Source organism: Euprymna scolopes, chromosome 32, assembly GCF_053919585.1.
Source record: "Euprymna scolopes isolate OS-2025 chromosome 32, ASM5391958v1, whole genome shotgun sequence".
Lineage (NCBI taxonomy): Eukaryota > Metazoa > Mollusca > Cephalopoda > Sepiida > Sepiolidae > Euprymna > Euprymna scolopes.
Genome location: NC_136513.1, coordinates 91,785,696 through 91,806,649, shown reverse-complemented (window position 1 = coordinate 91,806,649; position 20,954 = coordinate 91,785,696). Strand labels below are relative to the sequence as shown.

At 31.6% G+C, this 20,954-nt stretch overlaps 1 protein-coding gene across 2 annotated transcripts in view; it reads left to right on the top strand.

The window, feature by feature from the left end:
- Positions 1 to 20,954, top strand: part of LOC145256496 (uncharacterized) — a 174,985-nt gene that overhangs the window by 54,967 nt on the left and 99,064 nt on the right. For both annotated transcript variants that reach the window (XM_080115447.1, XM_080115446.1), the window contains exons 11-13: positions 7,058 to 7,175; positions 11,176 to 11,339; positions 14,373 to 14,638. In XM_080115447.1, the coding sequence (XP_079971573.1) occupies positions 7,058 to 7,175; positions 11,176 to 11,339; positions 14,373 to 14,638 (548 nt within the window). The remainder of the gene's footprint in view (positions 1 to 7,057; positions 7,176 to 11,175; positions 11,340 to 14,372; positions 14,639 to 20,954) is intronic.

The window sequence follows — 20,954 nt, the reverse complement described above, 5'->3', positions numbered from 1 at the left end:
AAGATTTACAACACAATAAAACCTAAACCTAAATTAACGAAAACAATGATAACACTAACTGCATACAATAGTACTAAAATTCCGATAATAGGAAGCTGCGTGATTTAGTTACAAAACAAAGACATAAAAATAAATACTCAGTTTATCGTAGCAGATACTAATGCAAATGCAGTAATTAGTGCAAACACAGTGGAAAGTCTGGGTTGATTGGTTCGTTGTTTTTGTTTTACGGCATATCAACCCTTTTCGGGTTATTTAATGCCGAATCTAAAGATTTTGAAGAAAATTTTTTTAATAGAATATATTTGTTGTTTTCAAGTCGGTTTCTATTTAACCCATAGTTGGGACCCTAACAGGTACTACCACTCCGGATCAGAGTGGACCTGGGAGCAATGGCAATTAAAGGGCGACTTCACACTCCCCAAAGCCCGCAAGCTGGGGCCTCACCACTGGATATAGTTTAAGGTCATATCCAGGACTGGAAAGTCTGGGATTGATAAAAACGAATGTATTCGATAAATAAGACTGATCATAGAAGCCAACAACCAGTAACATCATGGACGAAAGTTGCAACAGGCATTTTCTATTTATACAATAAAGTATACGTAGTAATAATAGACTACACAACGAAATGCTTTGATATTCACAAACTTGATGACTGCAAATCACGCACAGTGATCAAGAAAATAAAAAACACTTTTGCAAAATTTGGTTTTCCACAAATAGTGGTCAGCGACCATGGACCTGAGTACGCATCATCAAAATTTAGACAATTCGCTAAAGATTGGGATTTCAAACATATCACAACATGTCCGAACTATTCACAATCCAGTGGACTAGTAGAAAGAACTATACAAACTATAAAAAGGATACTAATAAGTCATTTGAAAGCAACCAAGACCCATATCTAGCAGTGTTAGCACTACAGACATCCCCATTAAAAGATAAATCGTCATCGCCAGCCCAAACAACTAATAAAAAGAACGCTTAGGACAAACCTTCCTAACATCATCCATAATAATGCAATGAAAAGGCATGAAATAGATAAAAAGTCTAAAGAACTACCAATCTAAGCAAAGGCGACACTTTTCGTATTCGCTCCCAAGGAAAATGGAACCTGAAAGGTAAAATTGTTAAAAAAAAACTAAAAGAGCCTCGTTCGTATTTAGCAAAAACAGAACAAGGAAAATATTTGAAACCTAACAGGCATCACCTCTTAAAAACAAATGAAAATCCAACATGCACGACTATGAAAACATATTCAGTCAAGAAAGTAGTCGAAGACAAGCTGTACCACAAACGGGTATGGAAAAGAGAACAACAACAACTTCACGAGAGGAAGAACAATTAGGCTTCCAGCCAGATACAGATAATAATTAAATACATATAAAATAAAAATAAAAATAAAAACTTTTTTATTTTTAGTAAAAAACCGAAGATGTTATATACATCAAGTAACATGAGTTATCTCCTCTTGACTGGGATTACTCCCACCATCACCATTGCCTGCAACCTCCTACCACACAATTACATGGTATATCGTAGTAGCAAAAACTACTACTTCTTCTTTAGCGTTAATAAAGTTTCTGTTCCGTTCACACGTGTGTCTCTCTCTTCTCTCCATGTTATCGCTAACCCTTTACTAATACAGGCCACATAATACAACATCTATCTATCTATCTACATATATATTTTTTTTTAAGCATGAAAAACGATGTTACTTTTTATATTTAATATTTTTATTGTTGTTTTTTAATAAATGGTTACTTTCCACAGAAGAAATTAGTCCTCAAATCATCGATTCTGATACAATTACCGATTCCATACTAAATTCCTGATTCTGATATACTTACCGATTCCAATTCCAATTCTTTATAAATCTCTAAATATTTAGCTATAAAATGGTTATTTTGTCTCAATTACTGTAAAAGACAGATGTTAAATGTTTCTAAAATTTGAAAAAAAAAAATTGCGTGTGGGAGAGGAATGATCTATTTTGTTTTAAACAAAATTAAATAATAATAATTAATTAAATTAATTAAAGGAATCATTTTTGGCATCAGAAAATTTTTCAGATTCCGATACCGATTTCAATACCACAAAAAGTTTTGATTTTTCCGATTCCCAATTCTGATTAATCATCTTAACACTAGTATTTACTTTAAAGTACTGTTTGTTTTTTAGCTTTTTATATTAAGAGGCTTCATGTCTTGTCTGCCGCGATTTTCATGAAAAAATAAAGCTATTGCTTGACAATTAAACTTAATGCCTTTTATAAAAAAATATATTTAATCTAGGGGAGGCTCCATGTTTTGACAAGCTTCTAGGTTTGACCTTAACTCCTGATCTGAAATGGAACATGTACATCAAATCCGTTGCCAAGGCTGCTGAAAAATAGTGGGATCCTTCTACAGCTCCAGTAGATATCTCACTGCTGATGCAATTCTTTACCTGTATAAGAGCCAAGTGCGTCAAATGATGGAGTACTGTTGCCACATCTGGACAGGAGCTGTTAGAAGCAGCTTATCTTGCCTTGACAGAGTTCAAAATAGACTTTGTAACCTAGTGGGGGATGCCTTTTTCTCTTCCCTGCAACCTCTTTCCCACAGAAGAGACGCCATGAGCTTATCTCTGCTTTATCATTATTTTCATGGCAAGTGCTCGTCTGAGCTCCAATCCATGGTCCCCTTTGGTCAAACTTTCACAAAAAACATTCATCTAGCTGAAGCCACTATCAATAATTTCCCCCACTCTTTATCTGTGACTAAACCTGAACGTGGATTCCATGAACAAAGTTTCTTTCTGAGAACTGCACGCTGATGGAACTCTATTCTGTTTTTCTGCTTTCCAACTGACTACAATATGGTTGTCTTCAAGTCCAACATAAACAAGTTCTTGATGAGTCGTCCCTTTTAGTAATCCAATTTACCAAATTTCCACTACAAATGATTACTACGAGATTTCCCCTCGACTACTGTGCACTCATCAACTCTTATCATCGAGTGGCCTCCTGGCCTTGATAAGTGATGACTCATAAAAAATATTTTTTTAAAAATAAAAAAAAAAATAAAAAGACAAAGTAATGTGAAGTCATAAATGATGAATGGTAGCTTTTGCCAACTACCATTCATCTTTTATGTTGTCACAATCAAGATAGAAAAAAGTCAATTTGATAATGTCGGAAATGTATACAAAATTTGCTGGCATGTATTTTTATGGGTTCCAATTTGGAAGAAAGAATTTTAGGAAGAGCCGATTTTAGGGAAAAAAATTTTTTTTAAGTGAAAACTGTTTTTAAAATTATACTCGAATATTAGACTGGTGCTACCAAATCAGGCTGTCTGAAGATATTGGCTTCCTGAGACAAAATCGACCTAACATTGATGCTTTTTGTTTTTCTACTTCCTTTTGCAAAACTTAATTATGTTTTGCAAAACTAAAAACAACCCCTCCCCTTTTCCTTTCTCCCTATTCCCGCTTTCTCTTTATATCTCCCCCACTTCCTGACTGGTTTCTTAACTTAAAATGTACCAAACATTAATAGTGTAGCCCTTTTCCCTCTCTCATTGCAAAACTCATTCATATTCTGCAGTGCAGGGAACAAAAAACAATAAAATCCACTACAAAACAACCAAACCAAACACTACAAAATAGCGATTGAAGATACAAAAAGCTTAAAGAATAAAAACCTTCTACAATGAGTACAATGGGGAAAGGAGTGGCTGGTTACTTTTAATGCATCTAAAACCAAGCTTCTCTCTTTAAATCATCAACATTCTGATCCCCATCTGGCATCAATTGAAATGAATGGCTCTCGTCTTCAGGAGGCCTAAAGTTTTGACAAGCTTCTGGGCTTGACCATTACTCCTGATCTTAAATGGAACACGTACATCAAATCTGTTGCCAAGGCCGCTGGAAAAATGGTGGGATCTTTCTATCGATCCAGTAGATATCTCACTGCTGATGCAATTCTCTATCTATATAAGAGCCAGGTACGTCCAAGGATGGAATACTGTTGCCACATCTGGGCAGGAGCTGCTAGAAAGGACTTGTCCTGCCTTGATAGAGCTCAAAATAGACTTCGTAGCCTCGTAGGAGATGTCCTTTTCTTTTCCTTGCAACCTCTATCTCACAGAAGAGATGTTGCGAGTTTGTCTCTGATGTATCGTTATTTTCATGGAAAGTGTTCGACTGAGCTTCAATCTATGGTCCCCCCTCGCAAAACTTTCACAAGAAACACTCGTCTAGCTGTAAACACTATCAATAATTCCCCCCACTCTTTATCTGTGCCTAAACCTAAACGTAGATTCCATGAACAAAGCTTTTTTATTAGAACTGCACGCCTGTGGAATTGTCTTCCGTTTTCCTGCTTTCCGGCTGACTACAATATGGTTGTCTTCAAGTCTAACGTAAATAAGTTCTTGATGAGCCGTTCCATATAAGTTATCAAATTTAACAAATTTTCATTACTAATGATTATTATATTGTCCAATTTCTACTGTACACTCTTTAACCCTTATCCTTGAGTGGCCTCTTGGCCTTGATAATGTGTTGATACCTAAAAAAAAAAAAAAAAAAAGAAGTCCAATGTGAACAAGTTCTAATTGAATCGTCCCCCTAAGTAATCCAAGTTACAAAATTCCCACTGTTTACTATGCTAAAATCACAATGACTAATGTATACCTATTAACCCTTATCCTTGAGTGGCCTCTGGGCCTTGATAAGTGGTGACACCCATGAAAAAAAAAAAAAAAAAAATTGAATGCAACATGAATACTATTTCCAAAATAACTGGATTCAGCATTAAATGACTCAAAAAGGGTTGATATGCCGTAAAACAAAACAACCACAACAAACCAATGAAATATTAAAGAGTGAGAGAAATGCTAGATGATAAACACAATTAAAATAATGAGTTCAGGAGTATAAATTCACTAAAGAGATATTTTGGTACTTATGCACTTATGTTACCAAGCTGAAATAATAGCGCTATCGTTTAGAAAGCCATTCTTAACATGGGGAGAGGAGGGTGTTTTGTGATTATTCTGTACTTTCACCTAAAATTTAATAAAAAAAAGATACTGTAAAACTTGAATTCAACTTGAAAATACTACAGTGTAACCCGGATATAAGAGACTTCCTATCAGGGGGGGGGGGCTAGAGCTATCTTATCCGGTGTTCTTATATCCGGGTTACACTATACATTAACACAGGCTCTAATTTGGGACCAGAGAAAATCTTTCTCATATTTGTTTTTCTTATATTAGAGTCTCTTATATCTGAGTTACACTGTATTTAAAATAAGTAGCATGGTAACATAAGTGCATAAGCACCAATATTTTATAGTTAAGATATTGAAGAAGCCTTAGTCGATAATTTAAAGACTGTAAATTATCCAACTGTCTGAAAAATTATATTCAAAACTTCCTCGTTAAATCATACAAATTGTATTCGATTAAAAGTCAATGTTCATTTGTTTTCATTATAGAAAGAAAGTTCAGTGAGAAAAGTTAGGAGCATTTAAAATGAATAAGTTTATCCATTTTTTTTTTTTTTGATAAGCAGACGATAATGAGAAAAGTTAATAAGTTTTGTGTGTGTGTGTGTGTGTGTGTGTGTGTGTGTGTGCGCTTATGACTGTGTGCATGTGTGAATTGAGATAGCAACCCCAAGCCACTGAGGGGGTTTGGGGGCTGAGGCACTGTAAATCTTAGCTCTGTCATGGATTTTGGCTCAACTGCTTATTGAAGTAAATTTTGGCTTTTTATGCATTCAAGTTGTTGAGGTAACAAACCCAGTTCACACTAGAAGGCCAAGGAAAGAGCAGGAAGTGATAAAAATGGACTTGAGGGAAAGAGGAATAAATAAAGACCTGGCCAGAAATAGGTTATTTTGTATTTCAATTTCTTAAAGCCGTCCAACACAAGTCAGCATGTAAAATGGATGTTAAACCGAATACGACGATGATGACGATGATGAAGATCGCTAGAAACCTAATAAAATACACAAAAGAAACTGAAATTTACAAAATGTTTATTAATTGATGTTTAATACTTATTGTAAACATTTTCGGAAAAATTGAAAATATCTGAATTTTCACAAAGAGACTCCATCTTCTTTGTACTGCCTTTGCATAAAACTAAAATATTACTCAGATGCCTGCATTCCAAAATTACTAATAATCAATTTAGGACTGAAGCCTTCACATAGCAATATGTAAATATATGCACATGTAAGAGAGAGAGAGAGAGAGAGAGAGAGAGAGAGAGAGAGAGAGTTATTCTAAAATTCACTTTGTCAAATAAAAAAGGGATAATTAGGCGACTAAAAAAAACTGCTTTTGGTTTGAAACGGATATTTTTTTTTGGGGGGGGGGGGGTTGTATTACCGTACACAAAAAGTTGTCAAAAAAACAAATATATAACAAATAAATGTTATCAAAGGCAAGATAAGTTACTTTTCTACCAAACTGGATATATTTTTCGTGTTTTTATTCAATGTAACATGTTTATTCAACTCAAAAACCATACAGTGTTTACCGATGTATTGGAAAATTCAAGATGGCGTCTGACTCTCTCTTTAACACGGTAAGTTTGGGAAAAGGTGTTATAAATAAAAAACTGGATAAAATACTGTTAAAAACTCGCTCAATATATGTTACCGTGACATAAGTTGACATATATTCGACGGATTTTTAATAGTATTTTGTCTAGTTTTTTTTATTTATAACACCTTTTCTCAAACTTACCGTGTTAAAGAGGGAATGGGGCGCCATCTTGAATTTTCGAATACATCGGTAAACACTGTATGTTTTTCGAGCTGAATAAACATGTTACATTGAATAAAAACACGAAAAATATATCCAGTTTGGTAGAAAAGTAACTTATCTTGCCTTTGATAACATTTATTTGTTATATATTTGTTTTTTGACAACTTTTTCGAATCTATGTGTACAGTTATACAAACCCTTTTTTTTAAGGAGAAAAGTCAAGAATTAAAATAATTAATTTTTCCAATCATTTTCCGAGTTTTTTTTTTTTTTTTCAACAATTTTCAGGTGGATGAGCTTCAAAATCAAATGAAGAAAATCGATTTGGAAAAATTCCAGGCAAAAACTCGAATACTGGAACAAAAGTCGGAAGAGGAAAGCAAAGAGAAAAAACGACTGGAAATTTGTACGTATGCAATATAAACGTGCTTTACTCTTCGTACATACTTTGGTATCTGTGATGGCAGTGTGAAGCGGCCGTGGAGTAAACGGGTTTACTATTTGTAAAAATTGATTTTGCATCTGAATTGAGATTTTGAAGCCACTCAAGGATAAGGGTTATTGTGTGTACAATAGTCAATAGGATAGTATTATTTTTTTTACAAGGTGGTCACCACTTATCAAGGCCCAGAAGCCACTCAGGGATAAGGGTTATTGTAAGTACAGTACGTTAGTGTGGATATTTAAAGTGTCTACTTAAGGGGGCGGTTCATCAGGAATTTGTTAACGTTGGACTTGAAGACATCCAAGTTGTAGTCAGGAGGGAAGCAGGCAGACGGAACAGAGTTCCACAGGCGTGCAGTTCTAGAAAAGAAACTTTGTTCATGGAATCTACGTTTTGATTTAGGCATAGATAAAAAGTGGGGAAAATTTTTGACAGTGGATTCAGCTAGATGGGTGTTTTTTGGCGAGGGGGGACCAGAGATTGGAGTTCAGACGAGCACCTGCCATGGAAATAACGATAAAATAAAGATTGGCTTGCAACGTCTCTTCTGTGGGAGAGAGGTTGCAGGGAAGAGAAAAGGGCATCCCCCACTAAGCCACGAAGTCTATTGTGGTAATCGTTAGTAGTGGGAATTTAGTAAATTGGATTATTTAAGGGGACGGTTCATCAAGAATTTGTTTATGTTTGACTTGAAAACTACCAAATTGTAGTCAGCTGGAAAGCAGGAAAACAGAAGAGAGTTCCGCAGGTGTGCAGTTCTAAGAAAGAAGCTTTGATCATGGAATTTACGTATCTAGGTACACAGGGAGATGTATTGTACTCCTACATACAGCACCTGGTATTCCCAAATGGTCACCCATATGGTACTGATCAAGCTGAACATCGCTTAACTTCAGTGTGTCAATATACGATATATAAAGCCGTGTTACTTCTCTGACCAATTTTGTATTTAGCATAATTGGGTAAGTGACGCTAATTTATTTATTTTTTACATAGGCATCACCACTTATCATGGCTCAGGGGCCACTCGAGAATAAGGGTTAAAGAGTGTACAGTAGTCAATTGGACAATATAGTAATCGTTAGTAATGGAAATTCAGTAAATTTGTTAACTTATATGGAACGGCTCATCAAGAACTTATTCACGCTAGACTTGAAGACAACCATATTGTAGTCAGCTGGAAAGCAGAAAAACGGAAGACAATTCCATAGGCGTGCAGTTCTAAGAAAGAAGCTTTATTCATGGAATCTACGCTTAGGTTTAGGCACAGATAAAGAGTGAGGGGAATTATTGATAGTGTTTACAGCTAGACGAGTGTTTCTTGTAAAAGTTTGGTGAGGGGGGACCATAGATTGAAGCTCAGTTGAGCACTTGCCATGAAAATAATGATAAAGCAAAGACAAACTCGCTACATCTCTTCTGTGGGAAAGAGGTTGCAGAGAGGAAAAAAGGACATCTCCTATGAGGCTATAAAGTCTATTTTGAACCCTAAGAAGGCAGGATAAGTCGTTTCGAGCAGCTTCTGCCCAGGTGTGGCAACAGTACTCCCTACTTGGACGTACTTGGCTCTTACATAGATAGAGAACTGCATCAGTAGTGAGATATCTACTGGATCGATAGAAGGATCCCACGATTTTTCCAGCGGCCTTGGCAGCAGATTTGATGTACGTGTTCCATTTCAGATCGGGAGTAAAGGTCAAGCCCAGAAGCTTGTCAAAACATGAGGCCTCCCCAAGATGAGAGTTATTCATTTCAATTGATGCCAGATGGGCATCAGAGCGTTGATGATGTAAAGATAAAAGCTTGGTTTTAGATGCATTAAAAGTACCCCGCCACTCCTTTCCCCATTGTACCACATGCTCAAGATCAGAGGAGAGAGAATCAGAGAGAACTTGGTCGTTTACGGTCTTAGATGTGCTACCATAGATGGCAGTGTTGTCAGCATAAATGTTTACGAATGATGTAAGGATGTGATTTGCAAGATCATTAATGCAAATCAGAAAGAGAGTTGAGCCCGGGATGAAACCCTGAGGGACTCCAGCATTAATACTGTGAGCTTCTGATTTTTGCCCATCAACTACTACTCTTATGAACCTATCAGAGAGAAATGATTTAATAATTGAGAAAACATTTCCAGCTATACCATAGCTAGAGATCTTATGAAGTAAACCTTTATGCCATACCCTATCAAAGGCCTTTGATATGTCAAGAGCAATTGCCCTAGAAAGGTTGCGTCCGTCAAGAGATTCGCTAATCCTATGGGATATAACTCTAAGTACATCTGCTGTAGATCTAGCAGAACGGAAACCATATTGAGTGTCACTAAGAAGGTTATTTTTGTTGAGATGGTTGATTACTTCTGTATTTAACACAGATTCTAGCAACTTACTCATGACGCACAGAAGACTTATTGGCCTGTACTGAGAGGGAGAGGAGTGATCACCTGAATTCTTAAATACAGGGCAAACTAATGAGATTTTCCAGGGTGATGGGAAGCAATTCTCCTTAAGACAACATTTAAACAGTTTTGTAAGTATGGGCGCTAGTTCTGGTTGAAGTTTTTTGAGTACTATAATTCGAATACCATTAGGGCCGGTTGCTTTATTGGAATCAAGGTTTTTGATTAGCTTGGCAACATCACGTACAGATATTTGTATATCACATAGCATGTTTTCTGATACAGGAGGAAATATTGGGGGTTGGCGGCCTTGGTCGCAAAGGGTAGAATTAGCTGCAAAGTTCTTGGCAAAGAGTTTGGCTTTGTCTGATGCTGATGAGATTACCTCAGGTCCATTGATGATAGTTGGGATAGAGCACACACTTCTGTTCAGGATTCTGTTTGCTATTTGCCGAAACTGGTGGGAACCAAGCCGCTGCTCAACTACTTTGGACTTCACAGACTGAGCATACAACTCTCTTGGGTTCTTTATTACTTTTTTTTTTGCTGGCAGTTCTGAAAGCAGCTTCGAACATTGTTGGAATGTACAGCATATATCTATATCTATATCTATCTATATATATATATACATATATATATACATATATATATACATATATATATACATATATACATATATATATACATATATATACATATACATATATATATACATATATATATACATATATACATACATATATATATATATATACATATACTTATATATATACATATATATATACATATATATACACATACACATACATATATATATATACATATATATACACATACACATACATATATATACATATATATATACACATACATATATATATACATATATATACACATACATATATATACATATATATACACATACATATATATACATATATATATACACATACATATATATACATATATATATACACATACATATATATATATACATATATATATATGCACATACATATATATATATACATGCACATACATATATATATATATACATACACATACATATATATATACATATATATATACACATACATATATATATACATATATATATACATATATACATATATATATGTGTATATATATACACATATATATACATATATATATATATATAAGAGCAAACAGTTAATAAAATATGTTAAAAAACACTTTGAAAAGGAGTTAAAAACATATTTAATCTGAAAAGAAAACAATTGATAAGTGGATAGTCCTTAATCCGCGGAGTTTCGAAGAAATACTTTCCTTCTCATCAGAGGGTAGGAATTAGCAAAATGCGGGATCGGATTTTGCTCACAAAAGTATTTGATGAAACTGTAATAAGTCAAAGATCTTACTTGATAACAAAAAGTGAAGCAGAGGGAATAGGGTGAAGAAAAAGGTGATTTCACGTGAATGGATAGTCTGGATATATATATATATATATATATATATATATATATATATATATATGTATATGTATATATATATATTACGTTTTTTTTTTTCTTTAATTTTTAGTGGAAGCTGAAAAAGACAAAGAGAAACAAAGATTGGACGATGAATTACGTGATTTGCGTCAACACTTGACTCGGACTGTGGATGTGGTCAGCGAGATGGAGACTGTCCGGCGTAGCGTCCATAAAAGCGAACAGCAAAGGATCCAGTTGTCGGATCACATCGAGGTTAGCACGTGCATTTTTATGCCTAAACATTCCTCCATTGAATTTCAAGAAATAATTCCATTTTAAGCATAAAAATAATACATGGAAGAACTCTAGGGGCCCCTTACGCCAATAAATTCATTAGCAATTAATCGTTGGTATAACACAGAAAAAAAACGAATTATCACGAAAGAGCAAATACTCAGGGATATATGAGAAAGAAAAATAAGAAATGAATGGTAATTTGTGTAAAATAATATATATACAATTATATAAAATGTATGTACAAATCTAATGATTTAATAAATTCTTTCTGACGTCAGCCCTTTCACTGAATTTAAAAAAATAATTCCATTTTAAGCATTTGTTAAGACGCATACAATAGTTCATATACAAAGTTATAAATATACTTTTATGAAATTTTAATTCATTCGTAAATATTAAAATATGGATTTTGAAAAACAAATAAAAAAGAAAAGTAAAAAAAAGAAAGAGAGAGCATCTTACTTTACAAAATGATATCATCGAATTGCCTTTTGTTGAGAGTTTCAACAATCACTCAACCATGAGTAAAAAATCTTACTTTTTAAACCAGCTTCATCTCTGCATCACAGAAGTATAGGACGTAGGTCGCTTGACATCCAGTTGTAATGCTCTATAAAGGTATACTATATAGTTGTGATGCTCTATAAAGATATACTATATAGTTGTGATACACTATAAAGGTATACTATATAGTTGTAATGCTCTATAAAGGTATACTATATAGTTGTGATGCTCTATAAAGATATACTATATAGTTGTAATACACTATAAAGGTATACTATATAGTTGTAATGCTCTATAAAGGCATACTATATAGTTGTAATGCTCTATAAAGGTATACTATATAATTGTAATGCTCTATAAAGGCATATTATATAGTTGTAATGCTCTATAAAGATATACTATATAGTTGTAATGCTCTATAAAGGTATACTATATAGTTGTAATGCTCTATAAAGATATACTATATAATTGTAATGCTCTATAAAGGTATACTATATAGTTGTAATGCTCTATAAAGATATACTATATAGTTGTAATGCTCTATAAAGGTATACTATATAGTTGTTATTCTCTATAAAGGTATACTATATAGTTCTAATACTCTATAAAGATATACTATATAGCTGTAATACTCTATAAAGATATACTATATAGTTGTAATGCTCTATAAAGGTATACTATATAATTGTAATGCTCTATAAAGGTATACTATATAGTTGTAATGCTCTATAAAGATATACTATATAGTTGTAATGCTCTATAAAGGTATACTATATAGTTGTAATTCTCTATAAAGGTATACTATATAGTTCTAATACTCTATAAAGATATACTATATAGTTGTAATACTCTATAAAGATATACTATATAGTTGTAATGCTCTATAAAGGCATACTATATAGTTGTAATGCTCTATAAAGGTATACTATATAATTGTAATGCTCTATAAAGGCATACTATATAATTGTAATGCTCTATAAAGATATACTATATAGTTGTAATACTCTATAAAGATATACTATATAGTTGTAATGCTCTATAAATGTATACTATATAATTGTAATGCTTTATAAAGGCATACTATATAGTTGTAATGCTCTATAAAGATATACTATATAGTTGTAATGCTCTATAAAGGTATAATATATAGTTGTAATGCTCTATAAAGGTATACTATATAGTTGTAATGCTCTATAAAGGTATATTATAGAGTTGTAATGCTCTATAAAGGTATACTATATAATTGTAATGCTCTATAAAGGCATACTATATAATTGTAATGCTCTATAAAGATATACTATATAGTTGTAATACTCTATAAAGATATACTATATAGTTGTAATGCTCTATAAATGTATACTATATAGTTGTAATGCTCTATAAATGTATACTATATAGTTGTAATGCTCTATAAAGGTATACTATATAGTTGTAATGCTCTATAAAGGTGCACTATACAATGCGACACAGTGGAGGGTGTAAATATCTCCAGTAGACCATCTGTAAAACATTGAATATCCAGTATAGCAGTAAGTCTTGGGAACATGTTTATCAGAAAGAACAGTTTGAAATGAGTCATACACAATCCACTATGACTATGCAATTTCTACAACTGCATAGCTAGAATATGAAACTGTTAAAACTGACATGGTGATATGAGACAAAAGGGAGAAAGTTACAACCTTAGTAGAAGTCAGTGTCCCCAATGGTGCCAGCTTAAACAGAGCTGAGCAGGAAATGATAATAAAATAAACTAGAGTGTTTGTAAGATCTCTATCACTCTAGTAATCAACTTTTTTCTTTTTTTGTTTTTTTTACAAAGGAATCAACACTTATCAAGGCTCAGAGGCCACTCGAGGATAAGGGTTAAAACTAAAACTAGAATTTTTGTAAGGTCTCTATCACTCCAGTAATTTTCAGAGCAATCAGGCATATGGAAAAGAATTTTAAAAATTACATAGCGAATATACCCGCTGAACCAAGTTCAAGAGGGATACGAGTAATTGCACTTTAAAGATAAGGTTAGAATCTTAGAAAGATCTCTCGGTTGGGGTGTCTGAAATAGCAGGTGAATATCTGGCACCTGGAGGTATGCCCACTCCCAAGCATTAAAAAAAAGACAAAGATAAATTAACAAAAAACAAAAAAATAATGTTAGAAGAAAACGGATCAGGTTGATTTCAAATTTATTTCAAGTTGTAAAATATGAGTTATATGAAATACAAACACTTGAGAAGGGGATTTTTCTCGGAATATTGTTATAAATGGCCGTCATGCATACATCTCTAGTGAATAAAGTAAAAACTGAAAGCCAGTAGGATTAAAAAATGTTTATAAATAAATTAAAACAAAATAGTGTTTAGTTATTATAAATGTTTGCTGTCTCCAAACCAGTCATAGTATATAACAACGATTGTATCCTCATTGTTTTTATCAACATTCAGAAAGTGTACATTTTCACCATACACAGTATATAACAATTATTATATCTGCGCTCTTTTTCAGATTTTGACAAAAGACTTGGAAAACCAAGAACGGCATAATGGAAAGCTCCTTAACCAACTTCACGACATGTTAGGCAAATACGAGGCAGCCGAACAAGGACGTAAAGCATCTGAAAATCAGGTAGAGGATTTGACATTACGTTTGCAGCAGAACACGAATCAACTGAATACCGTTTCTAAAGAACTGAACGAAACAAAACAAGCATTTGAAGACAGTATTCGTAAGCGTGACATTCTACGAGGAAAGGCGCAAGAAGCCATTAAACAGTAAGGACATTTGTCAGCCTCAACAATATCTCTACTTATATATAAAAGGCAATTTGTGTATGCATGTGTGTGTAAGTTTGTTCTCTATGAACTCTGAAATGGCTGGGAAGATTATTTTTTTTAATTTTACACGTGTATTTTATGTGTCGGAGTATTCTTAGATAGATTTTGTATCAAAATGTTTCCGATAAGTATCGAAAATCAAAAATCAAAAATCGAAAGTCAAAAATCAAAAATCAAAAATCGAAAATAAAAAATAAAAAATCGAAAATCAAAAATCAAAAATCGAAAATCAAAAATTGAAAATCGAAAATCAAAAATCGAAAATCAAAAATCAAAAATCGAAAATCAAAAATCGAAAATCAAAAATCGAAAATCAAAAATCGAAAATCAAAAATCGAAAATCGAAAATCAAAAATCAAAAATCGAAAATCAAAAATCGAAAATCAAAAATCGAAAATCAAAAATCGAAAATCGAAAATCAAAAATCAAAAATAAAAAATAAAAAATCGAAAATAAAATCAAAAATCAAAAATCGAAAATCAAAAATCGAAAATCAAAAATCGAAAATCAAAAATCGAAAATCGAAAATCGAAAATCGAAAATCAAAAATCAAAAATCGAAAATCAAAAATCAAAAATCGAAAATCAAAAACCGAAAATCAAAAATCGAAAATCGAAAATCAAAAATCAAAAATCGAAAATCGAAAACCAAAAAAAATCTGATTTTGACCAAAGTTAATTATTACATCCTAATCTCACAAGCGCATTTGAGAAGTTTGATCGGGTTGCACAGGTAGAAGGGCCCAGTGTATAAAATTAACAGAAGATTCTTTGATATGACAGGGGCACGTTCGAAATGAATATTTCTTTTTAGAGCACAATTGAACCATGATACTTGACTTTTGCTTTTTAAACTTTAATTACAATCATTCAAAATAATTTTATAAAATCAACAGTAGGTTCTCTACAGGGCAGTGTAGACTACATTGTATTGTGGACTAAGCTACTGTGGGGAGGTATGTGAAGCTTCCTCTCAGTGCACTGCAATGGGTTTCCGACTAGAGTAGGAAATCAATCAATGTGATTGAAAAATGGGCGATGTCACCGATTCTGATGACAATAAAAATATGGGAGTGGGAAACATTCGTTGATCATCATGCAATCCGGGGCAATGTCGAGTCTCCCTGCTAGTATCATATATAAACATGGATAAGTATAGGGGGATGTGTGCAGTAGAGTAGATATTGATGCCATGGCCACGTTGAAAGAATGAATGAGGGTTAAGGTTAGTAGATGTAGAACAGTTGAGATAACAGGTTCAGTTTACAGGGGAAGATGAAGCAAAGCATGAAAGTAACTGATAAAAATGGAGTTGAGAGAAAGAGGGAGAAATAAAGACCTGGTCAGAGATAGTTTACTTTGGAAGTCGTTTTCTTAAAGCCGTTAAATGTAATGTCATCATGTAAAATGGAAGATTAACTGAAAATGATGTACTTTTCAGATTTAATTAATGGATGGGAGTAATTTAGTATTTGTGTTGTTGTGATGATGAATGTGATTTTTCTACCCACGCGTTGCTAACTTTATGTGATGGTCATCTGATGGTGTGATGGTCATCTGATGATATTCGTCCATCACTTGCGAAGATGACCCTGATCATGCAACTGTTCTGTGGGTTCAGATATGGTTTGTTAGACTGATCCAAGCTTTGTAGTATTTCGCACATGTTGGACACCTGTGGTATGATTCTGTATCAGAGATTCTGACTGCTCTGTCTTTTCTAATGTCACGTTTCATCTTGCATTCTTCATTGCATGTAGATTCAGCAATTGTAGCCTCTTTGTGAGTTGTGGCATGCCAAGAACTTCTGTCTTGGGTTAGTTTTTCCCATAAGTTAGAATACAAACCAAACTGTTAGAGGGAAATGTTCAAATTGTCCTTGAACAGTTTCCTCTGTCCTCCTACAGGTCTTTTTCCTTTGGACAGCTCACTATAAAGGAGCTTTTTTAGGAGCCTTGAATCAGGCATTTGGCATATATGACCTGCTCAACGAACCTGGTACGGCTGTAACATGGTGTGTTATGACGGAAGGTTTGACTGGGCTAAAACCTCTGCTATCTTGTCTTACCACTTGATTTTTAACAATCTATGGAGGCAGGTCATATGAAAATGGTTCAGTTTCTTGGCATATCTAGTATATAAGGTCCAAATTTCACAAACGTGCATGAAGAATCACAGCTCATTATAATTAAAGTTTGGTCTGCAGCTGAATTCTACTACGCTCCCATATGGTGGTTCTGAGATGTCCAAAGGCAGCACTAGCCTTGGCTATCCTGCAATCAATTTCATCATCTATATGTACTGCTCTTGAAAGAATACTGACCAAGTAAGTGAACTTGTCCACAGCTTTTAAGTTGGTTCCATGAATTGATATCTGGAGCTCAACATATCTTTTCCCTGGAGTATGGTAATCTACCCTGTTACGGAAGTAGATGAACTTTTCCAGAGATTATGAATAGAATATTGAAGGTAGTCATAGCCACAGTATCAGACATAGACTTTCTGTAACATACTAGTCTGTATTTTAGTGGCTTTTTATCTGTTGAGCTGAGGTATTTGTCCAGAGTAATCGTCTAACTACAACCACTATCAACAATTTCCCCCACTCCTTATCGGTACCTAAATCTAAATGCAAATTTCATGAACAAAGCTTCTTTCCTAGAAATGTTCACCTGTGGAATTCTTTTCCACTGGCCAGTTTTACAGCTAACTACAGCACGGTTGTTTTCAAGTCAAAGGTAAACTAGTTCTTGTTGAGACGCCTCTTTAAATAATCTAATTCTACTCAATTTCCACCACTAAGAAGCACTATCTCAGTGATCATGATATGCTTATTAACCCTTATCCCCGAGTAGCCTTCAAGCTTGTGTTATATCCCGTTTTGACGGTATATAATAACATGACAAAATACGCCGAGTGGAATGCGTAACAAAAAGGTTTATTTGTACTTCGAAATAATACACAGTACAAAATGGCTGCTCACCTTGAAGTTGATATATGCGTAAATGAAGGTAAAGGAAAAAGGTAACTTAACGTGTGTGAGCGGAACGCTCGTCCTGGGAGCTTGGTTAATCCTGACTACACTTGGAGAGTGTAAGCCGCGAGACGGTCGGGCTAGTGCGTACCACTGAACTGACTCCAAGACAATTCAAGACGCTCTTTTATACACCGTTTTGTATCCGGTGCTATCCGTAATTATGTCCCTTATAACACCTTGATAAGTGGTAACTCCCTTGTTAAAAAAAAATATTCACTCGCCCAGACCTTGCCTCTCCTCTTTGAAATGGAGTTAGTTTATTGCTAACTGCCTGAAGCTTCTCAACTGGGGAATGCTGACAGGGCTGCCCAGGCAATTTTTAATATGTCAGAGTGCTTTTCCTTTAGGGGCGCTGACTTGATTCTTGCCACCTTCTGGCTTTGTGTCACATCTTCCGATGATGAGAAGGAAGTTAATACTGTTTATGGTGGCAGTTATAGCCACAGTATCAGATGCCGACTTTCAGTAACATATCATTTCTGTACGTCTGTAAATACACTTTTGTAAATATATCACTGTGCTGGCTTAGTTATTATCGGTCCTTTAAGGTTACAACAATTTATGAAATAGATTATCAAATACTCAAGTTGGTTATAGTCAGCTAACGTACTTCCTAATTTCCAGCATGGCTGCTACCAGAAGCAGTGATAAGACAAATCAGTTCTTTCTATTGTGAAGCGATTTATTGAAAAAAAATATAAGAAAAGGATATTGAAAAACATACAATAAAAATTTTACAAAATTTTACAGATAAAAATAACACAATTAGTCTTTATTTGCACTTTTAATAATGTTATGTTTGCAGGTTGAACCAAATAACGTATAAGGCAATACAAATGAAGACTCAATAAACAAAGGTAGATCAATAAGAAGTGTATTAGGAAAAGTATATTTACAGTATATTTGCATAATGGTTGTCAAGTAAGAGAGTCTTGGCTGGAGAACATATCTGCTCTCGACTCGGCCTTCGGTGGCTTCTGGTTAACACACACTAACTAACCAAGTCTTATTATTTATGTGTAATATTATCCACATATGTAAATGAGTGGGTGCCACCACAACAAATAATAAAATTAAAAAATAAAAGTTTTTATTTTATTTGAAATTTTATAAGAAATATGTTTATGAAATTATAAGAATATGCTTTTTTATTTTAAAAATAAGTTTTTAATTTGAGTTTTTATAATAAATAAAAGTATAACAATAAAATTATTGAAATCAAAAATAACAAAATTTCAAAATAAAAGTATAACAATAAAATTATTGAAATCAAAAATAATAAAATTTCAAAATAAAAGTATAACAATAAAATTATTGAAATAAAAATTAATAAAATTTCAAAATAAAAGTATAACAATAAAATTATTGAAATCAAAAATAACAAAATTTCAAAATAAAAGTATAACAATAAAATTATTGAAATCAAAAATAACAAAATTTTAAAATAAAAGTATAACAATAAAATTATTGAAATCAAAAATAATAAAATTTCAAAATAAAAGTATAACAATAAAATTATTGAAATCAAAAATAACAAAATTTTAAAATAAAAGTATAACAATAAAATTATTGAAATCAAAAATAACAAAATTTTAAAATAAAAGTATAACAATAAAATTATTGAAATCAAAAATAATAAAATTTCAAAATAAAAGTATAACAATAAAATTATTAAAATCAAAAATAACAAAATTTTAAAATAAAAGTATAACAATAAAATTATTGAAATCAAAAATAACAAAATTTTAAAATAAAAGTATAACAATAAAATTATTGAAATCAAAAATAACAAAATTTTAAAATAAAAGTATAACAATAAAATTATTGAAATCAAAAATAACAAAATTTTAAAATAAAAGTATAACAATAAAATTATTGAAATCAAAAATAACAAAATTTCAAAATAAAAGTATAACAATAAAATTATTGAAATCAAAAATAACAAAATTTCAAAATAAAAGTATAACAATAAAATTATTGAAATCAAAAATAACAAAATTTCAAAATAAAAGTATAACAATAAAATTATTGAAATCAAAAATAACAAAATTTCAAAATAAAAGTATAACAATAAAATTATTGAAATCAAAAATAACAAAATTTCAAAATAAAAGTATAACAATAAAATTATTGAAATCAAAAATAATAAAATTTCAAAATAAAAGTATAACAATAAAATTATTGAAATCAAAAATAACAAAATTTTAAAATAAAAGTATAACAATAAAATTATTGAAATCAAAAATAATAAAATTTCAAAATAAAAGTATAACAATAAAATTATTGAAATCAAAAATAACAAAATTTTAAAATAAAAGTATAACAATAAAATTATTGAAATCAAAAATAATAAAATTTCAAAATAAAAGTATAACAATAAAATTATTGAAATCAAAAATAACAAAATTTTAAAATAAAAGTATAACAATAAAATTATTGAAATCAAAAATAACAAAATTTTAAAATAAAAGTATAACAATAAAATTATTGAAATCAAAAATAACAAAATTTTAAAATAAAGGTATAACAATAAAATTATTGAAATCAAAAATAACAAAATTTTAAAATAAAAGTATAACAATAAAATTATTGAAATCAAAAATAACAAAATTTCAAAATAAAAGTATAACAATAAAATTATTGAAATCAAAAATAACAAAATTTCAAAATAAAAGTATAACAATAAAATTATTGAAATCAAAAATAACAAAATTTCAAAATAAAAGTATAACAATAAAATTATTGAAATCAAAAATAACAAAATTTCAAAATAAAAGTATAACAATAAAATTATTGAAATCAAAAATAATAAAATTTCAAAATAAAAGTATAACAATAAAATTATTGAAATCAAAAATAACAAAATTTCAAAATAAAAGTATAACAATAAAATTATTGAAATCAAAAATAACAAAATTTCAAAATAAAAGTATAACAATAAAATTATTGAAATCAAAAATAACAAAATTTCAAAATAAAAGTATAACAATAAAATTATTGAAATCAAAAATAACAAAATTTTAAAATAAAAGTATAACAATAAAATTATTGAAATCAAAAATAACAAAATTTCAAAATAAAAGTATAACAATGAAATTATTGAAATCAAAAATAATAAAATTTCAAAATAAAAGTATAACAATAAAATTATTGAAATCAAAAATAACAAAATTTCAAAATAAAAGTATAACAATAAAATTATTGAAATCAAAAATAA